The sequence below is a fragment of the Meriones unguiculatus genome, chromosome 7, assembly GCF_030254825.1.
Source record: "Meriones unguiculatus strain TT.TT164.6M chromosome 7, Bangor_MerUng_6.1, whole genome shotgun sequence".
NCBI classification, from domain to species: domain Eukaryota; kingdom Metazoa; phylum Chordata; class Mammalia; order Rodentia; family Muridae; genus Meriones; species Meriones unguiculatus.
In genome coordinates, this window is record NC_083355.1 from 91,418,131 (window position 1) to 91,444,438 (window position 26,308).

Below are 26,308 nucleotides of genomic sequence, written 5' to 3' on the forward strand. Positions count from 1 at the left end.
TGTTCACAACAAAAAAGATTCTTCAGGCTGTTTGGTTTGGTTTGGTTTGGTTTTTCTCTAAAATGTCCTTTTCTTACCAGCAAAAAAATTAAAATAAAAAAGGGTAGGGTTGGGGAAATGAAGGAAGACATGGTTTTTTTTTTTTTTTGTTTTGTTTTGTTTTGTTTTGTTTTTAAGAATGGGGGTTTATCTTGGTACCTGTGGAGGAAACAGGACTTTTAAAAGGCAGTGTCTGGAAGATTGTGGTGCAAGGCCATTTTTGCTAGATAAATGAGGTCTCTAGAACCAAAGAGCATGGAGCTCTGCATAAAATCGAAGGTGTTTATGCCAAGGTGAAATTTAATTCTACTTAGGCAAGAGATGTGCTTATGTGTATAAATTCAAACATAACACAGTGGAGTCAAACAAAGTCAGAACAATCTGAGGAGAGGTGTGTTGTACTTATAGAGATGGTGGCTGCAAAGGCCGGTGGACACAGAATTCATGTAATACTGTATCCACATACATCTAAACTCATGAAAAATTTACAATTAAACTTTAATTGTTTACAAAAGTTTAAACAAAAGTAAACAATTAAAGGGATTTTTGTTTTTAAAGAATTGGGGTCCATGCACTTTGAGATGGAGAAGATTGGGAAAGTGTAGTTTCGATTATAGTAAGTTTAAGAGGTTTTCTCTACAAGTAAGTGGAGAGAGACATCAAGTAGCCTCTTGAACATATGATTCTGAAGTTCAGGAGAAAGTTCGGGACTGGAAGTGTAGTCGGCGTTGGTATATAATGGTGACAGTTGTAGAGAGTGAAGCCAGCATAGGATAAGGTCTGAGTGCAGGAAATGGAAAGGAATCACTAAGAGAAGAATGAGTGAAAGCAGGGAAGAGGAGCATCACATGCTGTAGAGATGTCCCCTAAGGGAAATGAGTGGGAGTAGTTAGCATAGATAAACTTGATAACAGTGGTTACGATGCATGTAAGGACAGAATTATGATTTTTATAGGTTAAGGAAATGATAGGTCCAGAATCGCTGATAGAAGACCTGAGATTCAGGTAGTATGCAAAAGCAAGGAGCATTTATTCTGCAGATATTTTCAGCATGCTGGAGCCATCGTTCGATAGAATGGCAACCCTGAAGTGAGCAAGCAGGCTTAATTTAAAAGCAGTTAGGGGAGTTCCCTAGTGTGATTAGGTAATCTTTTCTTTGATTGGTTGGTGCTGATCTAGGGGGTGGGGGTCAGCTTATGATTGGTTCTGTGGTTGGAGGACTTTATGGAGTGTCCAGTAACAAAGAATCATTTTGAATTACTAGACAAAGGTTTTTGTTTTTTTTTAACTGACCTTTAATTTGATGGGTCAAATGCTTGGGGACTTACCTAAATTATTTCTGGTTTTCAGGGAGGTTATTAAGTTATTGTATCTGGTTTCTATGGACTATAGTTTCATGTTCCAAGATATAGAAATTCATGCTTGTTCAGTCTAAGGCCACTCTTGAAGCCCATCATGGAGTTAGACTCCCTTACTAAAAATCATTCCTTTCAGAAGAATGTAGAGATTGGGGAGATGACACAGTAGATAAGCATGCTTGCTCTGCAAATAGGAGGACCTGAGTTTAAATCTCAGGCATTCACATAAAAAATAAAACAAAAACAAAAAAACAAGCATGGTTGCAGTGTGCCAGTAATGCCAGCATTGTTGGAAGGGGGAGGGACACACAGAAACAGCTGGATCCTCAGAGCTTCCTGGCTAGCCAGTCTAGCTAGCTTCTGGTTTAGCTAGAGACTGTCTCAAGACAATAACCTGAAAGTGAAACAAAGACACTTAAGCATCCTTTCTGGCCTTATAAGTCATACACCTGCTCATACACTCATTACACCCATATATCAACCACATGCACATGCACACACACACACACACATTTACTTGTTCTTTTTGTTGAGACATGGATTCTTTGTGTAGCCTTGGCTGTCCTGAATGCACTCTGTAGACCAGGCTGGTCTCAGGTTCACAGAGATCCCCCTGCCTCTGCCTCCCAGAGTGCTGGGATTATAGGCATGCACCACGGTTCCCAGATGTTTACTTGTTTTACAGGACAGGATTTCATTATGTAACCCTGGCTCTCCTAGAGATCACTCTGTAGACCAGGCTGGCCTTGAACTCACAGAGATCCCCCTGCCTCTGCTTCCTGAGTGCTGGGATTAAAAGCGTGTACCAACAAGCCTGGCGCCTAAGTGTTCTTTTAAAAAACCAAAAAGTAGAAAATTCTAGAGCAAGCTTGCTTTTTGAGTATGGGCCTAAGGTAGAAACTGATAGTACAAGAAGATTGTTTGAAATGCTTATCAAAGCAGAAGACAATGACCTACAGTCTTATAGAGATTCTCTTTCCTGAGAGCTGTGACACTTAGCTGATTGTAACCAGAGGAAAGTTGAAGAGTAGGAGAAACACAAGTGGATTTGCTGATACTTTTTACAAGGGCTGTTGCTGTACAGTCTGGGCTGGCCTGGAACTCTTAGCGATCCTACCTTAGTCTCCCAAATGCTGGGATTACAGATTGAATCCCCATGTCCAGCTAATACTCATTTTTCTAAGCAGTCCTTAATTTTCTTTTCAAAAATTTTATGGGTATGGGTATTTTGCTTGCATGTATGTCTCTGTACTACATGTGTTCTATCTGGAATTATAGACAGTTGTGAGCTTCCATGATGTGCTGGAAATTGAACCTGGGTCCTCTGAAAGAATGGTCAGCGCTCTTAACCACGGAGACCTAACTTTCTTAAATACTCCTTTTTAATAGAGTGGAAGTCTGAGTTTTGATGAGGGAGAATCAAATTTATTGGTACTACGTTGTGTCCTAATAGTATCAGTAATTCAGACCTCTAAACTTCTAATTGAGTGTTTCAGGCTATGTTCTTTGAGACTGAAATAATAATAAAATATAAATGTGTTTCTCATCTCATCTTGGTGCTCTAGGGACTGATTTGGAAGCATCTTTGCTAAGCTTTGAGAAACTTGACCGTGCTTCCCCAGATCTTTGGCCGGAACAATGTAAGTTTTTACTTTTCTCATATTAGAATGGAATGCGGGAGAGTCAGTGCTTCCTTAGGAGAGTTTTGAAGTGTTATCATGTATCTATGATGACTAAAGTTTTTTAATTCATTTCAGAGAGAAGAGGTTGATGTGTGGTTTAATTTTTCAGAACATTGTGAGATGGGGTGATAAGGAGCTTTTAAACAAGAATTACAGTTTTAAAACTCCATCTGTAATAATTTCAGATTATACTGAGATGCACAAACTGTTTCTTCATCTTTTCATCACTCTTATAAAGTTAAATACTGTTAGTAATTTTGTTCAGACTGGTTTGGACTTTTATGCTTATAGATAAGCATATATATATGTATATGTATTTTACACACACAAGAGTTTGTCTTTCATAATGATGAAGTCACTTGTATAGAGACTTCAGCCTAATTTGTATAAGCTAGTAATTTGATGAATCTTTCCATGTTGATCTTTGTAGGTCTACTTTGTTCTTTTAAATATTCTATAATGAGTAGGTATATTCTGTATATTTTAGTTTCTTTTTTTTTTTTTTAAGGATTCTGGAATCTTTTTTTTTTTTTTTAAGATTTATTTAGTTATTATATATACAATGTTCTGCCTTCATGTGTAACTGCATGCCAGAAGAGGGCACCAGATCTCTATAGATGGTTGTGAGTCACCATGTGGTTGCTGGGAATTAAACTCAGGACCTTTGCAAGAACAGCCAGTGCTCATAACCTCTGAGCCATTTCTCCAGCCCTCTAGTTTTCTATATTTACATTCTATTTGGAAACCTAAGTTACCTAATTTTTATTTCATAAATCAACAAGTATCCTTGAATGTATGTCCTGTATGTAGAAGAGGATAACTGCTCTGTTTTCTCATCATTATTGCTCATTATTATGTTTAGATTTCATTTTTTTTTAATTAAATGATATTCATGTATTTATTAGGGTGAGGGAGAGGCACCCATGTGCTATGATGTACATATGGATGTCAGAGGAGAGCTTGTTTTTGCCCTTTTACCATAAACCTGGGAATCTACAGTTTAGGGTTTTGGGCTTGTGCCTTTCCCCACTGAGCCCTAGCTTATATTTCCTAATTAATAGAACTGAACATTATTTCACTTTACATATGTAATTGTTGCTTTTTTTGCTTTTCAGTGTGATACTATCTATGAGACATTTGAGTAAATAATTTGATAAGCCAAACAAGACAACTGAAAAGAATGTTTAGTTTGCTTATTTTTATTTATTTACTTATTTATTTGTTGCCCTGGGGATCAAACCCAAGGTCTGGTAGAAGAGCACTCTACCTATCGTTGGTGTAGAAAGGAAGGTTAAACTTCCTGATGAGAAATTGTTCACTGTTCTCTAGGCCAAATCCTGGTCCTTTAAAGCAGAACACATTGGTTTCTCAGAGAAGCCACTTCTGTCATTTTGATTTAGAGTTCTGTCTTTTTGTCTTCCTCTAGCACCTGACATTTATCCAAAATACTTAAAAGAATGTTATTGATCTGTGCTTTGTCCTCTTCTAGATTGTAAGATCCTTGAAGGCAAGACTTTCATATTTTAGATTTTTGGTTTGTTTGCTTGCTTCTGTCATTCATTCATTCATTCATTCATTCATTCATTTAGTTTTGAGATAGGGTTACTCTGTGTAACAGAGCTGTCTTGGACTCCCTCTGTAGACCAGGCTGGCCTCCAACTCACAGAGATTCCTTGCCTCTGCCTCCCAAGTGCTGGGATTAAAGGCATCCACCATTATTACTCCCTTGACACCCCTTCGCCCCCCAAACCCTGGCAAGACTTTGTGTTTTATTATTTGAATTCTCTGTGCCTGTGCCTCATGTTTCTTGCATGAATAACATTTTTTTTTCTTTTCTAGTACCAGGTGTTGCTGAATTTGCAGCTTCTTTCAAAAGTGTGAGTAATAGCTTTGTCTACAGAAGGTTATCCAAAATTTGCCCTTTGATAAAAAGCTCAAATTTTTATATTCAAGACTAATGGCATAGTCCTCTAGTCATTTTTTGATTGTAGACCTTTAAATATATTTATATTATCATATTGTTAACTGCTGATAATCCCTTCCTCCGTTTAAATGCTTTATTTTGACATTCTGACCCTTGTCTGTTAGTTTCTTTTCTCAGCTCACAGGCTTTATGGTTAAGCAGTTGAAATATTTGGTGTTACATTGGTGTTCTGTTTACCCTAACTATAATTTTGAAACTTTTTAAAAAGTTTATGTGGAAGTTGGTTCTCTGTCTTTAGTATGTGGCTCCTGGAGTTTTAATTCAGGTCATCAGGTTTGGCAACAAGCCCACTTACCTGCTGAACCATCACTCTGGCCCAAGGTTATGTTTCCTTAACCTAGTCTGCACGGCAGAATTGTACGTAGCTGCAAAGCTTTTCAAAGTTATTTCTTTTTGTTTTTTTAATCCGTAGCTCTGTTTTTTCTCATAGTCCCTCTTAATGGCCAGGATTTGGGTTTTGCGTAGGGGTGAGCGGGGGAGATGATCTCATCATGTGGCTTCTTAGTCACTGTTATATTGCTATGAAGAGACACCATGACCAAGAAAACTTATAAAAGAAATCATTGAATTGGGGGTTTGCGTACAGTTTCAGATATCATCATGCCGGGGTGGGGAGCATGGCAACAGGCAGGCATGGAGCAGTAGCTGAGAGCTTACATCGTATCCACAAGCACCAGGCAGATGGGAGAGTGAGACCTGGCATGGGCCTTTGAAACGTCAGAGCAAACCTTGAGTGACACATTTTCTCCAGCAAGACATACCTCCTAATCCTTCCCAAACAGTTCCACTAATGAGGGACCAAGTATTCAAGCATATATGCTTATAGGGGATGTTCCCATCAAACCACTATAGTAATCCAAGCTGACCTTGAACTTGTTTGGTTTTTTTTTTTTTTTTTTTTGCCTCAGGTTTTACTTGGATTGCAGTTTATCTAACTATGTCCATTAACATTATTTTTAGAGCTATGTAGGTGATTCTCTTATGCAACTCGATTTTTAAAGCTACTACTGATATTACAAATGGGCTTTCATAATTTTAGGTTTACTTATAGAAATGTGAAGACCCATAAAATATTGAAAATTTCCAAAAACTTCTATAATACAACGAAATCTGGCTGGTGAAGTGGCTCAGTAGGTAAACACGTTTACTGTTAAGCCTGATGACCTAGGACGTACATGTGGGAGAACTAACTCGCACAAGTTACCCTCTGACGTCCACGTATCTGCTTATGGCACACGCATGTTCTATTCCCACCCTCCCACCACACAGAGAAATAAATGAAAAAAAAAATTAATGATCACATTTCAAGCGATGACCATTTTATTCGAGTTGAGTTTTATTCTACTTTCTGTCAGAAACTATTACTGATTGTTGTTCCAAACAGTTCAGTTGGAGTCTATCATAAGAAAGAATTTTAAGTAATTTCATTAGTGAACTAACTGATGCATGAAACAGTAATAGTAACTGCGCCAAAATTAATCCGAAACTGCCGTTCTGAGACCAACTTTATAATTGGGCAAAAGTATTTTGTAAAATGACTTTTTGAAGTCAAAACTGAACCTACACACCCAGTTTTTAAAATTTTATTTATTTACTTGTTTTATGTCTGGGTATTTTGCCTGCATTTTGTCTGTGTACCATATTTGTGCCTGGTGTTCAAGATCCCCTGTGACTGAGGTTGCGGATGGTTGTGGGTGCTGAGAATCAGTGGGTTCTCTGGAAGAACAGTCAGTGCTCTTGCCTGCCATCTCCCGTCTGCCAGGATCTTTGAACAGTCTGAAGGCTGTGTGACTGCATTCTTAGAAGACTGTACCTGAATGGATGTACTCTTGTTTTCTGACAGCCCATCACCAGCTCTCCGCCTAAATGGATGGCCGAAATAGAACGCGATGACATCGATATGTTGAAAGGTGTGTGATGCTGCTCTCTACTGTCTTTGTTTTTTTTGGTTTGGTTTGGTTTTTTGAGACAGGTTTTCTCTGTGGAACCCTGGCTGTCCTAAAACGCCGTAGACCAGGCCGGTCTCAAACTCAGAGATCCGCTTACCTCTTCCTGAGTGCTGGGGTTAAAGGATTAAAGGTGTGTGCCATCACAACTGTCCAGCTTGTTTTTAACTGTGTCTCATTCTGTTGCTCAGTTTGGTCTCTGAGCTCATGAGCTCAACCAGTTCTTGTGTACTAACCTCTTAAGTATCTGGGACTATTAGCAGCCACCAAGCTTGGCTGTCCTCTAACTTTTGCTCTTATATGTTCGTCCTTCCACAAAGCACTGCAGTCTCTCTGTCACAGCTCCCTTACACTGTTCTCGGCTTCACACTGCCTACTTCGCTGTCTTATATTAGTTCTTCACGTCCGGCTGGAATGCTTGCCTCTATTTTTGCGTGTGTAGAAATCCAGCCCATTCAAGAATGAGTCACTGTGAATTCCTTCACTTTTATTCTTTTTAATATTAACTTAATTATGTATAATGCTTACAGTGGACAAAAAAATCCCTTACATAAATTTCTTCCTGAATCGTGAAGGCCCTGTTAGGTATGATAAATAACCAAGGTTTGGAGATAAAATGGCCAGTATTTATAAGTTTATAAATTTAAAATTTTTGATCTTTTAAAGTCTAGTCTCCACTATAAGAGAAGTTCCTTACTTAAAAGATTTAAAGGCATATATTGTCCTTTTAATTATATTAAATATATTAAGTACTTTAAATATTTAAATACTATTAAATAGCAGCTCCTTAGTGCAGCAGTTCTCAACATGTGGGTCAAGATTCCTTTGGGATTTAAACTGCTCTTTCACAGGGGTCGCATATCAAATATTCTGCACATCAGAATATCTGATACAATTCCTAACAGTAGCAAAATTACAGTTATGAAGTAGCAACAAAAATAATCTTATGGTTGGGGGTCACCACAACATGAGGAACTGTATTAAAGAGTCATAGCGTTAGGATGGTTGAGATCCACGGCATTAGTGGGTTAAGACTCATCTTTTTTTTCTTTCTATCCTTTCACTTTATTTCATCAAGAATTCTATGAGCAGTGAATACTGTTGCTTGATAAATGATTTGGAATCCAGTCTTAATGGAAACTTAAATTTAAAAAATCATTAATTTTATGATTTTGCTCTTTTTAAAAACATCATTCCTACAGTGTTAAGAATTGTGATGGTAGCCAGGCGATGGCGGCTCACGCCTTTAATCACAGCACTCCAGAGGCAGAGGCAGGTGGATCTCTCTGAGTCTGAGGTCAGCCTGCTCTACAGAGTGAGCTCCAGTACAGCCAGGGCTACACAGAGAAACCCTGTCTCGGAAAACCAAAATAAATAAATAAACAAGTAAATTACAAAAAAAAAATTGTGGTGGTAAAGTAATAGACTGAAATTGAGGTCAAGGTCAGGGATTCTTAAGCTATTTCAGCAGCTGAGCCTGTCAAGAGAGTCGCAGCTGCTCGATGCAGGTAAGACTGCAGAATGAGTGGAAGACCAGAACTTTGTTATGTGGTTTCAGTAGTTCACTGTCTGCGTGTTTAAATGCCCATTTCCTCCCCAACCCACGGAAAGATTGTCTGAGGCATCTCAAACTCGCTGTCCTGATACTCTAAAGGTATTTACGTAATAAATGATAAGCATGTATTTCCTAAGAAAACTTTAACTGTTTAGCGAGAGTTCACATAGTGTTACATTTTGTGTAAACTGACCTCTAGTTTAAACAAGAAATTAGGTGCTGTCAAATGAAAATCTGGGGAATACCTTTTATTTTAAGTAAATATAATTAATTGTAAATAAAATAAGCAAATATTGGATTGGAAGGGAAAGTTTGGGTTTATATTTAGTTTTTGTTTTCTATAGTTGGGGACATGGTGAACAGTATTTTGTTGCTGTTATTTGGTGTTAAATATAGTTGAAGTCATGGTACTTATAAATGGAGACATTTGTTTTACATGGCCAAGATGTGTCTGCAAGGTTTTCTCAAGGCTTCATATTTTAGTGGTTTATTCATTTTGTGTGATGGGCAAAAGTGAGTGTTATAAACAGATCCTTGAACTAAAACACTTGGGCAGATGAGGTAACTCAGCCTTAAAGGCGCTTATCACCAACCCTGAGGAGCTGAGTTGGCTCTCTGGAACCCACAAGACAGAAGGAGAGAATTGACTCCTTCAGCTTGTTCTCTGACCTGCATATAGTGTGCACATACACACACTAAATCAATTCAAAAATAAAAATGTTTTTAAACCCCAGTTAAATTGTTGAGTATAATGCCGAGGTGTTTTTGCAGTAGCAGAAAGCCTCACTGATTTTGCTGAAGAGTATGTAAAATGGGAGGAGATGAAATAAGGTTCTGTTTATTCAGTTAGGGATTAAACTTGAAATCCTCCCTACCCTCTTACTGCTGGTAATCAGGTCCAGGACTTCCTGTGTGCTAGGCCAGTGTTCTGACATTCAGCAGTGCCCAGCCCAACTTGAAATAGTTTATTACAAGAACAGTCAACTCAAATCAGTTGTTACTAGAGACCAGTGGAAAGAAGTGATATTAAAATAAACTCTTCTGTTTTAGAACTGGGGAGCCTCACCACAGCTAATCTGATGGAGAAGGTACGGGGCCTACAGAACCTGGCCTATCAGCTGGGGTTGGATGAGTGTGAGTACCCAGTTAATTTTATACAGGGTTACGTGTGTACATTCTGTTATGAGTTCTAGTTATAACTCATGAAAATATAATTTTCCTTTTACTAAGGCAAAGACAAGCCATCTGAAGGTAAGAACTCAGCTGACTTTGTACTTTTATGACTGAATGTACTAGAATGTTGACTGCACTTAATAGATAAAAATTCTTTGTGCAGTACACATCTTTTGGTTAAAAGTGATAGGACATCAGCTAAACGAGCTCAATCTAAAGAGGGACTTTATCAGTTCAATTAGTATGTTAAAAATCCAGGGGTACAAATAAATCTGTGGCCCTTAATGATGTTAGTGGAGTGTATTCTTATTCTTGCTTTTGTCTGTCTAGATTGCACTTTACTCATGTCATTAGTGTTCGAGTCTTGCTGCTGCCAGTAGCATTTTGCCAGCACTAGGGAAGGTGAGCAGAAAGAGATCCAGTTTGCGATTTTGAATCTCATGATTCCCAAAGGAAGGAAGAGTGTCTTTTCTCGGTGTTCCAAAAGAAAGGTGCTGGGAGAGACTTCTGTGTCCGAGCCAGTCCTTTGGTGATAGCTTGAGCGCTCTGAGGCACCAGGCCTGAGTCCTGGGTGCAGACACAGTTGAGAGGGCTTGATCTGTTAAAGATCACCAGCAACTAGAGAGATATAGAAATAATATAAGAATAGGAAAAAAGGGTAGGTTATTGAATCTACTCTTACAGATCTTTGTATATTGATACAAGATTAAGGTTATAATTTGTTACATTGGTATAGATCCTTTGCATATGGATACAAAATTAGGATTATATTTTGGCTACAGCATACCATGTATCAACTCAGGCATTGTACTTATGTAATTCTTACAATCCAATGTGAAGTTCTAGTCCTTTTGAAAGCTACTATTACAAACTGTTTAGAATAATTAAGAAATGCAAACTAATAGTCAAACTTGTGATTTTTGTTAGGTACTAGTTTAGTTAATCACAGGTGTTTGTTAAGTTAATCAGTTAGTATATAGCTAGAAGCGTTGGTTTCCTAAAGAAACAGATATATGGCAGTCTAAGAACACAACTGCTTTCTGTGAGTGGTGCTTTAGTTCACAAGATGGCTCAGTGGGTAAAATGCTTGCTACCAAGTCTGATGACCCAAGCTCAACACACACGCGCGCACGCACGCACACACACACACACAATCAATTGTATGTAAAACATTTTAAAAAAATTTCTCATTTGTGTCCATATGCCTGTTGTTTTAAAAATATTTCTTTGGATGCTGACATCGTGGCTCATACCTTTAATCCCAGTACTCAGAAAGTAGAGATCGGAGGATCTTTGAATTTGAGCCTAATCAAAGCAATATTGTGGGTCTCTGTTTCAAAATCCAAAACAACAACAAAAATGTAATTCTTTGGGCTGATAATTTCCCTCAGTATTAAAGTACTCACGTGCTATGTATTATGTACTATGTTTGATTTATGCTTTTACTTTAGAAAACAAAGTTTAATTGAGTATGATGGTGCATGCCTATACAAATAACCACAGCACTCAGGGTGCTGAGACAGTGAAATCATGAGTTTGAGGCCAGTGTTGGTTACATAGCAAGGTCCTGTTTCAAGAAACCAAAGAAATTTTAAAGATAATTTCTTTATATACTGTCTCTTTTCATATGACATTCATTAGTTAGATTTTACAGAAAATTCTCACTTGGTAAATGAAAGAAGATGTAGTTATTGTCAGTACAGTGATTGGAACCTTGTTCTCAAGCAGTGAAGTTTATGTCTTGGCAGAATTAATTAATGCTAAGTGTGTTATGGCTGCCCAGGGTTTATAATGAGAAGGCAGATTTGTGGTTGTTGAATTCATAGAACTCCTTTCTTGTTTCTATAATCATTGCCTTATCTGTGCCATTTTAATGGCAGTAAACTTTATGCTTGTCATGTCAAGAAGATGCTGCTACCAACTGTACCATCTCTAGTTGTAGCAGCTGAAATTGCTTAATTCTATCTAATCATTATCTGCTGAGAAAAGATTTCCCCACATTTTATTACCAAAAACCCAAACAAACTAAAGTGGAGAACAGAATAAAAAGATCATATATCCATAACTCAGTTTTTGTAATTAGCATATGTCCAGTTTGGTCTCATTATGAGTAGCCTCTCACAGTATCATGGTCATTCTGATGCTAGCCCAGTGCACTGTATTACCACTAGTGCCAAATAACTTCATTTATGTTTCCAGAAGATAAGGCTTTAAAAACACTGTAACCACATTTCCATTATCCTTATTTTTTAAAGGAATATTACATGGTGGTACACACCTGTCATCGAACTTTTGGGAGTCTGAGGCAGAAGGATTATGAGTTTGAGGTCAGCCCTCTGGGTCATATAGTGAGTTCCAGACCAGCCTGGGCTATCTTGGCAACTCTTCCATGTAGAAGGAGTGGGGAGAAGGTATCTTAGCATGTTTTTCTGGGTGGTCTAAAACTCATGGCTCAAATGATTTTTCTGCCTCAATATCCCAAGTAGCTGCACTACAGCCTGTCTATTCTCCACTAGCGTTTTACCCGCAGTCGCAGCCTTTGAATTACTGTCAAGTTCCATGATTTTATTAAAGGTTGTAAGATTGTGATAATCTTATTTTGTCATCGCTTCTTATTTAGAACTTTATTATAAAGAACAAGTGACCAACTATTTGATGACCTCAAAAGTTGTTCCTTTTAGAATTACAGGGTAAATGGTTCATTTTACTTAACAGTTTTCAGAATAATGAGTTTATTCCCAAGCCAGGTGCGGTGGCACACACCTGTAATCCCAGCACTCTGGGAGGCAGAGGCAGGCAGAGCTCTGTGAGTTCGAGGCCAGCCTGGTCTACAAAGTGAGTCTAGGACAGCCAAGGCTCAATGAAGTCTATTTTAATGGATTCCCACAATATAAAAATCCACAATTTGGGCTGGAGAGATGGCTCAGTAGTTAAGAGCAATGACTGCTCTTCCGGAGGTCCTAGGTTCAATTCCCAGCAACCACATGGTGGCTCACAACCATCTGTAATGGAATATGATTCCCTCTGGTATACATGTGAACAGAGCATTTACACAATGAACGAATGAATGAATGAATGAACGAACAAATAAATGGATGGATGGATAGATAAATAAATAAATCTTTTTAAATTTCTACAATTAAAATATTATTACTGCTAACTATTTTTAATATATTTTAAGTTTTTAAATTTTTATTATTAAAAGAAACCTGCAAATAATAGTGCAAGCATTTAATCTCAGCATTTGGGAGGCAGAGACAGGTGGGTTGCTATGAGTTCAAGGCCTGCCTGGTCTAAATAGAGAGTTCCAGCACAGCCAGTGATTAGAAAAGTCCTGTCTCAAAAAACAAAACAAAACAAAACCTTGCAAGTAAATAAAAATTTCATGCCCCAAAATTAACCAGACTCTAATTCAATTCAATGAATTTCTGTACAGTTAGAATATGCATATAGAACGGAAGCTGTGGGGCTTCACATTAAATTGTACACTTTCTTTTTTAATGATTTTTTTTTTTAATGTGCATTGACATTTTGACTGCTTGTATGTCTGTGTGAGGGTGTTGGATCCTCCGAACTGAAGTTACAAACAGTTGTGAGCTGCCATGTGGCTGCTGGGAATTGAACCCCGGGTCCTCTGGAAGAGCAGCCAGTGCTCTTGAGTGTTGAGCCATCTCTCCAGCCGCAAACTGTGCACTTTCAATATTGATATTTTATGCACTTTGGCGGTGGGTAAGTTAAGTGCAGACACACATTAGTGTACACATTGGCGCAGCAGTCGGAGAGCAGCTTGGGAAAGCTGACTGACTGTCTTTCCGTCCGTGGGCTCCCGGGAATCGAAGCCGGGTTATTAGGTTCAGTAGTGAATTTTCTTACCCACCGAGCCGTCTTTACTGCCGAGTATTTGTATTTCTAAGAACTGTTGGGACTGGGGTTAGTTACAGTCACCTAATTCTTAATCAGTGAACTTTTTTTTTTTTAGTTGAGGTAAGAAAATACTTGAAGTCAGAAATGGAAAGGATTACATTGATACTCTATCAGACTTCTTGGATACAGTCTCTTTCCTTCAGAGTGTATGGTGTATTTGCATAAAAAGCCCTTTTTTTTTGTCCCTTAAATTATTCATCTACTCTAGGGGTTGTCTTTCATTTGACACCTTAATCTGGTGTTCTGATGTCTCAGTATTCTTTCTTCCATTAATTGAAAGAATGACATGGGTGAAAAATAAGCAGGAGGAACTGGTGAACCCCAGAGGACCAGTGACACTGTTTTCATGCAAATATCTGCCCTGATAAAGATGATGAGATGAAAAAAACACAAAAAATATTTAGCCTTGAAACATGATTGTCTTTTCGCAATATTGTTAAATGTTACTGTAGGAGTAACAAGCCAGTTCTAGTGCTGATAGTAGCTACATTGTATCTTTTGGAAGATGAGCCTTCCCCTTTGGTTTGGTATATGGTTATATGTCAGATGAGCCTTTTGGTGTACAGGTGATAGAATGCAAGAACTCCTTTTTATAGATTTGTTTCATTTTTAAGGCACTTTTCCCATTCTTTGACATTTGTTATGTTTGTTTGAGCTCTTGGATTAAATGTAACTTTTCAAAATAAAATTCATTTTTTGAAGTTGCCTTTGCAGTCTGTGGACCAGCTGACAAAATAGCAAATTTGCAGTGTGTAAACTTTTCCTGGTGGAATGAAGGGATGGTCAGTTATTGATGCCCTTAGATGGAATGACCCATGGATTCTAATGAAGCTCTGGCTTAGAGCTGAAAGGATGAAGGCTTCCAAAAATCCTCTAGTGTTAGGTAATTGCTGATGTAGCGGTGAAAGGATGTCTGAAGCTCCTGTGAGAGTTTCTTCTGGTAACATGAAGCGTGTTAATTGTTTGGCTGCATCTGCTTGAACTGTGCCTGATCATGACGTGGGCCTGAGGCTGACTTAGTCCTGTAAATGTCAACAGGCGGCTGCTGCCCTTGTTTCCAAGACCTATGTAGTTGCTGTAAATCCTGCTACTGAATCTTTGCAGTTTTTACACTTTGCTGATTTTTTTTTGTTGTTGTTGTTTCTAAAGGTGACAAGTTTTGTAGCAGTCATACAAAATGACCTACTTATTGGTTGGCTTGGAAAGAATTAAAAATAGGTTGTAAAAATTTGGAAAACTAAGGATCATTTCTTTGCACATAAAAGCTAGGCCTGAGACTGATGAATTTGGGAGTTTTGTTGATATAGTACCAGCTTTATTGAGTTGCAGTTCATATTGCCTGTAATTCACCTATTTATACCAAACAATCCTGTCTGTAACATAGTTGATTCTAGGACATTTTCATCACCATCTCTAAACCCTGGGCCCATTTGCCCTAATCCTCATTTCTCCTCAGGCTCCCAGGGGCTCAGCCATTGCTAATCTGTTTAATTTCAGTATGGATGTGCCTAGTTTGGAATCATGTAGTATGTAGTGTCCATGTCTGCAGTCTCTCTCTCTCTCTTTCTCTCTTTCCTTTTCTTTCTCTTTTCATTGTCTCTTATTTGAAGTGCTGGGCATCAGACCCAAAGCCTGTATCTTGCTAGGCAAGTGGTCTACTGCTAACTTATGTAAGTCCCTCCAGCCCTGAATTCTTTTGCCAAAATAGTGTTTTCAGTGTTCATCTGTGTTATAGCATGTATCAATCCCTTTTGCATGGCCAAATAATATTCCTTTGGATAGGTATATCACATTGCATCACCAATCAAAAGGCATTTTATTGTTACTAGTACTATTTGACTAGATTGATAATGCTGCTGTTGTATTTTTGTTCTCTTGTGTGTATAACTAGGGTCATATGGGAGCACTGTATCTGTTTTCCAAGCTGGCTGACCCATTTTACGCTTCCACCAGCAGTGGAGGAGTTTATACTAATACTCATTATTGTCCTTTCAAAATAGTTACAACTGTCCTGTGGTATAAGGTTCCTTGTGGTTTGGATTTGTATTTGCCCAATGATGATGAATGCTTATGTGTTCGTGTGCTTACTAATCAGTTTTACACAGCTAGCCATGCTTAAAATTGTCTATGTGCAGATTTATTGTTTGCGAATGGGGATGATTTTGTTTCTTTCAATTTTAAGTTTTTTTAAAAATTTCATTTTGTTACCTTAGTCAGAATTTCACTATAGTGGTAACATAAGTGGTAAAAGTAGGTGTCCCATTTCCTTTCTGATCTCAGACAGAAAGCATTTGATCATAGAGACTGGTGTTTTCATAGATACTCTTTAGTGGAAATGAAATTACATTGAATGTATTACTTCTTAAGAAAACTTTAAAGAAGTAGACTTACTTTGATAAAAATAGCCACTTCTGTTCTTTTTTTTTTTTTTCATATAATCATGCATGGTTGTTTAGCAGTTTGAATAAGATTATTTGGTTAAAATCTTAGATTTTGTTTGTTTGTTTGTTTGCTTGCTTGTTTTTTCAAGACAGAGTTTCTCTGTGTAACCTTGGCTGTCCTGGACTCGCATTGAAGATCAGGCTGGCCTCAAACTCACAACTCACAGATATCCTCCTGCCTTTGCCTCCCCAAGTGCCACTGCACCCGACTCTGATTCTTAGAAATTTTAAAAGCAACTTTTTTGTGTAAACACAGTAATTGAGACTTTCCAATTTAAAGTTTTACAAAATAGTTATTTTCTTGTGAATTGCACGTGTGTGCATGTATGTCTGTGAGTGTCTGAGCAGTGCAGAGGCATCTGGTCCCCCAGGCCTGCTGTGACAGGTCATTGGGAACACCTGCTCTGGGTACTGGGAACTAAACTTGGATCCCAAACAAGGACTGACTGAGCTCTTTACTACCGAGTTGTCTCTCCAGGCCCCATTTAAACGTGTTACTTCACTCACTAAGTCTGTACCATTATAGGGTGCGAAGTGGTTGTACCAAGGAAAAACCAGCGTCAGTACCCTGTAGGCGTGCGCTTTTGAAAAGCAACTAGTTATACTGAGAAACTACTCTCCTTCTACGCCTGCTTGTGGAGCAGGGTGTTGATGTGTAGCCCAGACTGGCTTGGCAGTTTTCCTGCTTCTACTCCCCAGGTACTGGGGTTTGGGGAATGGAATACAGCATGTAGCTCTGAGGGCAGTTAACTCTGTCGGGTTCTGATTGCAGTTGGTGGTTGAAGGGGAGTATAATGTGACTCTGCACTCTAGGCATTCTTCTTTGTGGCCTGGTCTTAAGGGTCTTTGTGTGGCTTTTTAATAAGACCTATTCAGGACTACTACCTTCTGAGTCTGTAACAAATCAGTAGATTTCTTTCCTTAGTGAAGGAGAGAAATCATCTCGTATGTCACCTCTAGATGGCAGCATAAGTCTTACAGTACTTCTAACTCTGGCCATACTGCTTGAACTGGGTTTCTGATTTGGGTAAAAGCAGCTTTTGAGCTTTTACCAGACTGTTGACCTAACTTTTTCTCTTTTTCTTTTCTTTCTTTTTTCATTGCTGCAATCTTATTTTTAAAAGCTCGTTTCCTTTTAGAAGTAATGTGTATTTTTGATGTTCAGAGTCTTTTAGTTTCTTTATTGTCCAAAGTAGCATTTTGCATTTCATTTTGGAGGTTGCATTTTTAACATTCCAAAAGTGTGATTGTTTAATTCACATGTTGGGCTCAGTGCTCTTACCTGTCTTATTTCCCTTACAGTAGTTTTTCATGGATTCTTGGACTCTGGGGTGTTGTCATGCAATGTCAGGCAATGCCATATTAAATGAAAACAGGGATTTTATCTAAAATTGATAGAATAAACTTGGGCTAGTAGGCCTTTTAGAGAAATTAAATTATTTGAAAATAGTTCTCAAACATTGTTATTTAGAATGTGTCCCACTCAGCAGCTATTTATCTACTTCACACAGGCTCTCTATGTTATATGAAGTTAAGTACCATTACTTCATTGTGTACATTAAAAAATCTATGAGGAAAAGGAGAGATGATAAGTAAGTCATTCTTAATAGACCACTGAGAAATACTTTCTTGAAGAATACAAAGAAGTAATTGTTTTGGAGAGAAGAAGGCAGTTGTGTAAGCTGCTACAGGAAGAGCAGGTAAACTTCATTTTATATGTCCCTGTGGAATGACCAGTAAGGCCTGTCTAGAACCACTGAATTGAGAAACATTCTGTTTTCAGAGAAGTCAGTTATTCAGTTATTGATGTCTGCCCTAGACAAGAGAAAGGAGCATGGTACCAATTTTTGAAACATTGAAAATAATAGATTTACTGGAAACTCCTTTACAGATCTCTGAATTTTAGGCCAGTCTGGTCTACAGAGTGAGTTCCAGGACAGCCTGGCTACACAGAGAAGCTCTGTGGTGTGTGTTTTGGGAGGAGGAGAAACTTGTGGAAATGGCTCACTGTATAAGAGCACTTGTTGAATAAGCGCCCCCAGCTCCCACATCAAAGACGGGCCTCAGCCATGTGTGTCTGTAACCCCAGTATTAAGTGGTAGAAACAGGAGGATACAGGGAATTCTCTGTACCCTCAGTGGCCAGCTTCATGTTCAGTGAATACTGTGTCAGGAGAATAAAGTGGACCACGACAGAAGAGAACACAGAAGAGCCAAGTTATCTTGCCTCTCTGAGTGTGCACTCTTGGGTATACCACACGCACACCACCACCACCAAAAACAAATGAAAATGAAATTTAAAGAGCATGCAGGCTCTTCTTGGGTGAAAATGGGAAGGAAACATTCCAGGTGGCTTGAATATTTAGAGATAGGTAGAGTTTGGAAGCAACAGCTGTGTTCAAAAGAATAGTACGGGTAATGGAAGCTAGTCCCCGAGCACAACAAATGATATTAGGAACTGTAAGAACTAAGACTGGGAGGGTTTGGGGGTTAGACCGAAGAAGACCTTGAATTTCAGAGGGTGAAGAGTAAATGTTCTGTAAAAGGGATTTTAATGGTTATGATGATAGCTATGTGTTCATTATAGATGGCTGTGAGATACTTGACTAAAACAACTCAGCTACATATTTTTTATTGTAAAAACAGGAAAGCAAAAGAGAACAACCATAGCCTTATCATTCAGAGGCAACTGCTGTGAACATTTGATGTTTCTTGGCTTTGAATATTTGTGTTTATACTAGCTCATATAGATACACAGAGATGACTTCCTAGGTTTTAATTTATTTTCATCATTCTTTTGTTTTGGTTTGGTTTGGTTTAGTTTTGGACAGGGTATCTTTGTGTAGCTCTGGCTGTCATGGAACTCACTTTGCAGACCAGGGTTGTCCTCAGACTCACAGAGATTTGCCTACCTTTTCCTCCTGAATGCTGGGATTAAAGGTGTGAGCCACCACCTCTGGGCCTGAGATGTTTTCCTAACATAACTGACACTATGTGTATATTCCTCTTCCTAAAATTCCAACCACTGGACATCTTTTAATAGGATGGTCACATCCCTGTAGGTGGCATTGGCTGATGTAGGATGGAGTGGATTTTGAGAGACCAGAGGCAGGAAGCTAAGGGTGAAGCTTTGGGGGATTCAGAGGGTAGCATTGAGAATGGAGGAAAGCGCACAGAGAGTGGATCCTCAAGCTTCCTTGCGATATGCAGGAATGGCCAGGTGTCTGTTACAAGATAAGGTGAAATTATAACTATCATGCTAGAGGTTATGTGTGTTTTGTTTGAGGCAGTTTCATGTAGCCCAGGCTGACCTCACACTCAGGGTCTAGCCAAAGAAGACATTGAATTTCCTCCTGCCTTCATATCTTTAGTACTGGGATTACATGTGCGCACCACCATGCTGGAGACTGAACCCAAGGCCTTGTGCATGCTAGGCAAATGCTGTGACAAATGAGGCCCAGCCCAGCTGGCTCCCTCATGCTGTATTGAGTCCTGTTGATGATAGAAAGTCAGAAAGGGGATAAGAAACTTGATTAACAACAGCAAAAGTTATCCAATTCTTTTCTGTGTCTTTTTGTCATCAAAATACCTTTTATCTTTACTTTTTAGAAATAAGTAAAGGTCATTTTTCAGAATGAGTGTTTACTCTCAGTGTGAAAGCAGCACTCTTGTCTAGTTGAGTCACACTACATGGATGACATGATACTTCAGATGGATATGGTAAGCTCTTTATATATGTGATAGATAATTTTTTTGCCAACTATAAGAGGTTTAGAAATTTAAGTTTGAACTGACAATAACTGGCACCGAAAGATCACTTTTGCGGCATAGCTATCTTTGGATTGTGTCTGTACCAGGTTAGTTCATCTTAAGATGATGGCTGCATTTTCTGTGTGGTTGGAGAGAATACATAGCCGTCTCATCTTCCAGAAAGGCACTATCCACCTCTCCTTCCCTGCTGACAACAAGAATCATTGTCAGTTTGATAGGCAAAAACAATTGTGAAAGTGAATTTGATTTTCATATGTATTGATCCTTTTTTTTTTTTTTTTGAGACGGTTTCTCTGTATAGCCTTGGCTGTCCTGGAGACCACATATGTATTGATTTTTATCTACTGTTAAGGCTGGAGACTTGGGAAAGTATAAATTTAGGTCTGGACATGGTACACATGTCTTTGGTTTTTGTTGTTTTTTTTTTTTAAGCATTGTACATCTCTAATGACTCAAGGTGGAAGCAGGAAGATCCGGAGTTCTAGGGCAGGTTCTGCTGTCCGAGTTTTAGGTCAGCTTGCGACCCTGTCTTGGGGGAAAAAAGAGATAAACTTAAATGATTATAGCCTAAAAAATCCAGGGAACTTGATTCAAAGGCACTGTAAAAACTACTGATTCTTGGCTTTTTTAAAATACCATTCAAAACTTAACCTTATTTCTTTTGTTTTATGCATTACTATAACATCTCACCATATTCATTATCATGGCATTGTGTTTAGATAATAACTCAGTATAAAATCTAGAATCCCCACTTTGAAAGGATCAAGGTTATTTCTTGTAATTAGAAATTGTCAATTTAGCTTTCAAGTATTTTGTTTAAAGATGTATTATGATAATGGGGAATAAAACATGCTGATATTTCTCATTTTTCCCTTGGTTAACAAATTAGGATACACAAATCCTTAAATTACCTTTAAGGCTTATAAGCACTCTTTTATCCATTAGTCAAGTTACTTTATAAACCCAACATTGCCTCTGAAATGGTTTTACTCACAAAGAGGATTTTGCCATAAAATGCTTTTGGTATTTTACCCTTTTCATTTGGGGAGGAGGGACAGGATAGAGAGAGCAGACAGGCCATAAATCAATTAGGATGAGATTGCTTTCAAAGTATCATTTTGTATAATTCTACAAAATACATACTAGGAAAGAAGATGTATATTTAAATGAACTTGTGTGTGTGTGTGTGTATGTGTGTGTGTATGTATGTATCTATGTATGTATCTCAGTGATAGAGTATGAGTCCCTGGGTTCAGTCCCTAGTACTGTAATCACAGAAAGACCAAATAGGTGCATGAAAACTAGAACGATAACCAGGTAAACTATTAAATATCTGAAACTGATAATGCAGCCATTAAAAACAATGCTAAAGCACTAGAGAACATCTAGTGACAGAAAATATTCACAAGTAAGGATGATACCAAGAATAAAAAGGCAGAGCATTGGTCAGTGAAGTGGCTCAGTGGGTAGCTGTGCTTGCTGTCTGCTAACCTGAGTTTGATCCCTGGAACCCACAGAGAGAAGAGAGCCAACTCCTGCAGGTTGTCCTCTGGCCTCCACATATGCATGGTGTTATGCAAGTGTTCATTTGCAAAACACAAACACAAAAGAAATTAGTATGTCTATACATAGGTAGTGTGTGTGTGTGTGTGTGTGTGTGTGGGTGTGGGTGTGGGTGTGTAATTTTGGATGGAGCCTTCTTTCTTATGTAGCCCTGACTGACCTGGAACTATGTAGACCATTGAGCTGGCATCTCTCTTTTTTTTTTTTTTTAAGATTTATTTATTATATATACAATGTTGTGTCTGGGTGTGCACCTGCATACCCTAGAAGAGGGCACCAGATCTCATTATAGATAATTGTGAGCCACCATGTGGTTGCTGGGAATTGAACTCAGGACCTCTGGAAGAGCAGCCAGTGTTCTTAACCTCTGAGCCATCTCTCCAGCCCTGAGCTGGCATTTTTTACACTGGCCAGTTTTGTAAAGCTTTATGTTTCACGCAGTCTTACCTGTAGTTGCAAAATTAAATGTTTAATATTAACTATACAGTAGAGGCAAAGAGCCACTGAGAATGCCTGTCAGTGTGAAGCAGAACTTCAACCATTTGTTTGAAAGATAAAATAGGTAAGATTTATCAGATTTTTAAAAAACAATAATTCCAATAGGGTTCTTGGACTTAGAATTCTTCTTAGGCTTAGAATTTAGGAATTATTGTGTTATTATGGAAATAAATAGCTATATTCCTAACTGTAATACCTAACAGTATTTCCTCTTTTAGATAAAATATCATTCCCCCCTTTTTTTGCTTGTTTGTTTTGTTTTGTTGGGGGCCAGGGGAAGTTTGAAACAGGGATTCTCTGTGTAGCCCTGGTTGTCCTGGAACTTATTTTGTAGACCAGGCTGCCTCAAACTAAGAGATTCATCTGCCTCTATCTCCCAAGTGCTGGGATTAAAGGGGTTTGCCACAGCAGTTTTATTTACAGCTTTGTGTGGAACATGTAGTCTGCGTGGAAGTGACATTGCATGAGACTTTTATAAGTGAATACTTTAAAGTACTTTGCTGTGGGTACTAGAGAAATAATGACTTGAACATATATAAACAAAAAGTAGCTCCAACCATTAAATATAAATTAATAGTTTGTTAAAAGGTACGTTTTCATGTAACTAGAGAAATCTCTCCATTGGGAAAATAAAACACTAGGTTGACTGTTCTAAGTGCTCAAATTTAAGAGCAGATGTTAGGGTAAGATGGCAGTTGACTCTGACAAGTTTGTTTTGGATATGGAATGAGAAAACAGCTAAAGCAATATTTCAGACAAAATATTCTATTATTCCCCAACTTTTGGTCTTTAAAGTTTTAGGACTGCTGAATACCTCAGTCAGTAAAGTACTTGCCAGGCAAGGATGAGTGTTGTAGGATATTTGACCACACTGTGAACCCAAGATTGTGTTATTCACTAGAAAAATCTGGTTTTAGTTATGGTATTCTCAGCCTTAGCACACACCTTTAATCTAGGAGCTTTCTGCTTGAATATTGTAAACAAATTGTAAATAAACTCAACGATAGGTCAAGAAGTGGAGCAAGCAACCAGTTGACAGGAACATAGGCTTATGAAGAAGAAGAAGAAGAAGAAGAAGAAGAAGAAGAAGAAGAAGAAGAAGAAGAAGAAGAAGAAGAAGAAGAAGAAGAAGAAAAGCAGAGAAAGGAAGTCAAGAGGACAGATAGAGAGATACCCATGAAATAGAAGGGAGGGACATTCAGTTTGAAGGAGATTGTTTTGGCTGGTTGTTTTGACATTCTCTGCCTCTCAGAGCTAGCAGTCTTTCACCCCAGCATCCCAAATCTTATTGGTAAAACCAAGCAAATAAGATTTTGTTAGGAACAACAAATGAGGACCAGAGTTCAGTTCTCAGAACGCACATTTTACAAAAGCCGAGGTGGTAAAAACAGGAGGATCCCTGGGACTTGCTGGCTAGCTAGCTCATCCTACCTGACAGATTCCAGGTTAGTAAAAGACCCTGTTTCTAATAACAGCTTTTGAGAAGCAGCATCTAAAGTTGACCTCCGACCTACCCAGGGGGATGGAGCTGAGGCTCAGTTGATAGTGCTTGGCAAACTTACTTGGGCCCTAGGTTTGATCACCAGCTCCACATAAAGCCAGACATAATAGCACACACCTGTGGTCTCAGCAGTTGGGCAGTAGAGGCAGAAGGGTTTGTAGTTCAAGATTAATCTTGCCTACATAATGAGTTTGAGGTCAGCCTGGACTCTCTCAAAATTCTTTTAAAAATAAAATTGAACATAATGTATATAAACAGAAATAAACATTGTAGATATATTAAGTGAATGGAGCTGGAGATGGCCCAGTGGTAAAGAGTACTCACTGCTTTTGTAGAAGACCTGGGTTCAGTTCCCAGCACCCACCTTTCAGCTCATAACTGTCTATAACTCCAGTTCCAGGGGATTCAGTAATCCCCTTTGACCTCAAGCATGCATGTGTACACACACATACATGTAGGCAAACATTCATGCACATAAATTTTTTTTCCGATAGATAGATAGATAGATAGATAGATAGATAGATATGCTTCTGAAGAAACTAAGGTGAGGAAAGTCATGATGGCCTGAATATAATATAAAGGAAGGAACAATCACTTGGAAATAAGTGTCAGCCAGGTGAAGTGTGGCCAACAATAAGGACTATAAAATGAATAAGCATGCAGGCTCTGGAGTCTCTTATTTTTGTTTTTTCGAGACAGGGTTTCTCTATGTAGCCTTGGCTGTGCTGGACTCAATTTGTAGACCAGGCTGGCCTCAAACTCACAGAGATCTGCCTGCCTCTACCTTCCTGAGTGCTGGGATTACACTGTGCTTGGCTGAGCTCTGGAGTCTTAACAGCCTTATTATGAAAATGTCAGTCTAGCTGGGCATTGTGGCACACGCCTGTAATCCTAGTACTCAAGAGACAGAGACATTCAGATCCCTGTGAATTCAACTCAGCTTAGGCTATATAGGGAGACCCTGTCTCAAAAAAAAAAAAAAAGGCAATAAAAGTCCAGACCATACTTCCATGCCTTTGATATTTTATAGTGGTAAAATTTTAAGTTGAAAAGGATCGCGGGGGGGGGGGGTATGAAAAATAACTCTTAGGTTGTACTGGCTGGTTTTGTGTGTCAGCTTGACATAAGCTACAGCCATCAAAGAGGCCAGAGGTCAGTGTGGGGTGACTTCTTCAGTCATTTCTTCCCTATATTTTTGAGACAGAAACTGGAGTCACCAGATGGCCTAGACTGGCTGGTCATCAGGCCAGGGGTCCTCCTGTTTTTGTTTCCACAGCACTGGGATTGCAGGGGAGCCCACTGCACTGTGTAACACCTAAGTGTTATAGCACCTATGTGTTATGTCTTCAGTGGCAAGCAGCTTACTGAGCCCAGCTTCCTCGTTTGGTTTCTGACACAGAGTTTGACACTGGATGTAATTGGAGATATTTCATAGGCATTTGAATGCATGGATGAGTGAGCTCCTTTTAGGGGGGCCAGTGGAGGCATTTTGAAATGGAGTGAGGAATGTGTGGGAAATGTAGACAGTTTTTTGGGGGTTTGACTCCTGTGAGGAAGAGAAGATAATAGCCAGGGGAAGAAGTGGAATCAAAATTTACTGTTTTATCCCTTTAGAATAATAAACGTAAAATGCTTAAATTCTCTTCATGGTTTTTAAATCCTAAGTTTATTTTGTGAGTGTCTGTCTCCATGTATGCCAGTGTACCTGCTGTCTGCCTGGGGCCTAGTGAGGCCAGAGAAGGGCATTGAATCCTCTTGAACTGGAGTTACAGGTGGATGCGAGCCACCTTGTTGGTGCTGGGAATCGAACCCAGGTCCTCTGGAAGAGCAGCCAGTGTTCCTAACTGTTGAGTCATGTCTCTAGCCCCCAAAATGTTTAAATTCTCATGATGAAGGTAGAAGACATGGCATGAAGGGATAGAGTACAGGTTCTTGAGAGGCCTGAAGGGGTGGGGTTAGAGCAGGGGTCCACTGGCTCAGATCAGGTAGTACTGCTCCATTACTCTGTCATAAAGAGAGAAATGTGAATTGATGACCATCTAGGTTTGTGAATTGGTAAGAAGATGAGAGAATAACTGTATTTGAATCCCTTTTTGTATCTTTCTAATTTTAGTTTCAGGAAATGAAGAATTTCATTAAGGTATACTGAATGTAGAATGGCAACCAAAATTTCAGTGTCAAAGATATTAGTGTCTCCCCCCCCCCTCCCTTATTTTTTTGAGACAGGATTTCTCTGTGTAATAGCCCTGTCTGGAACTCCTGTTTTGTAGATGAGGCTGGCCTTGAACTCACAGAGATCCGCCTGCCTTTACCTCCCGAGTGCTGGGATTATAGGCATACCACCACACCTGCAGAAATTAGACTTTTAAAAAGTATTCGTTTTTTTTGTTCAAGTTTCTTTTTTTAATTTTTTAATATTAGTTACAGTTTATTAACTTTGTATTCCAGCTGTATCCCACTCCCTCATTCCCTCCCAATCCCACCCTCTCTCTCTCATCTCCTCCCTGCCCTTTTCCAAGTCCACTGATAGGGGAGGACCTCCTCCCCTTTCATCTGACCCTGGTTTATCAGGTATCTTCAGGACTGGCTGCAAGGTCCTCCTCTGTGGCTTAGCAGGGCTGCTCCTCCCTAGGTGGGAGGGGGTGTCAAAGAGCCCACCATTGAGTTCATGTCAGAAATAGTCCCTGTTCCCCTTACTAGGGTACCCACTTGGATACTGAGCCAACACGGGCTACATCCGAGCACAGGTTCTAGGTTATATCCATACATGGTTCTTGGTTGGAGAAACAGTCTTATAAAAGACCCCTGTGCCTGGATATAGTTGGTCCTTGTGGAGCTCCTGTCCTCTCCGGGTCATATTAACTCCTCCTCCTT

The 26,308-nt window shown here is 39.0% G+C and overlaps 1 protein-coding gene across 11 annotated transcripts in view; it reads left to right on the forward strand.

Moving 5' to 3' along the window:
• Window positions 1-26,308, forward strand: part of Lin52 (lin-52 DREAM MuvB core complex component) — an 87,676-nt gene that overhangs the window by 2,165 nt on the left and 59,203 nt on the right. For 4 of the 11 annotated variants that reach the window (XM_060387853.1, XM_060387855.1, XM_021634178.2 and 1 more), the window contains 5 exons: window positions 2,963-3,037; window positions 4,919-4,956; window positions 6,907-6,973; window positions 9,615-9,698; window positions 9,795-9,815. In XM_060387853.1, the coding sequence (XP_060243836.1) occupies window positions 2,963-3,037; window positions 4,919-4,956; window positions 6,907-6,973; window positions 9,615-9,698; window positions 9,795-9,815 (285 nt within the window). The remainder of the gene's footprint in view (window positions 1-2,962; window positions 3,038-4,918; window positions 4,957-6,906; window positions 6,974-9,614; window positions 9,699-9,794; window positions 9,816-26,308) is intronic. The other 7 variants (XM_060387857.1, XM_021634180.2, XM_060387858.1 and 4 more) reach the window with 2 other exon arrangements.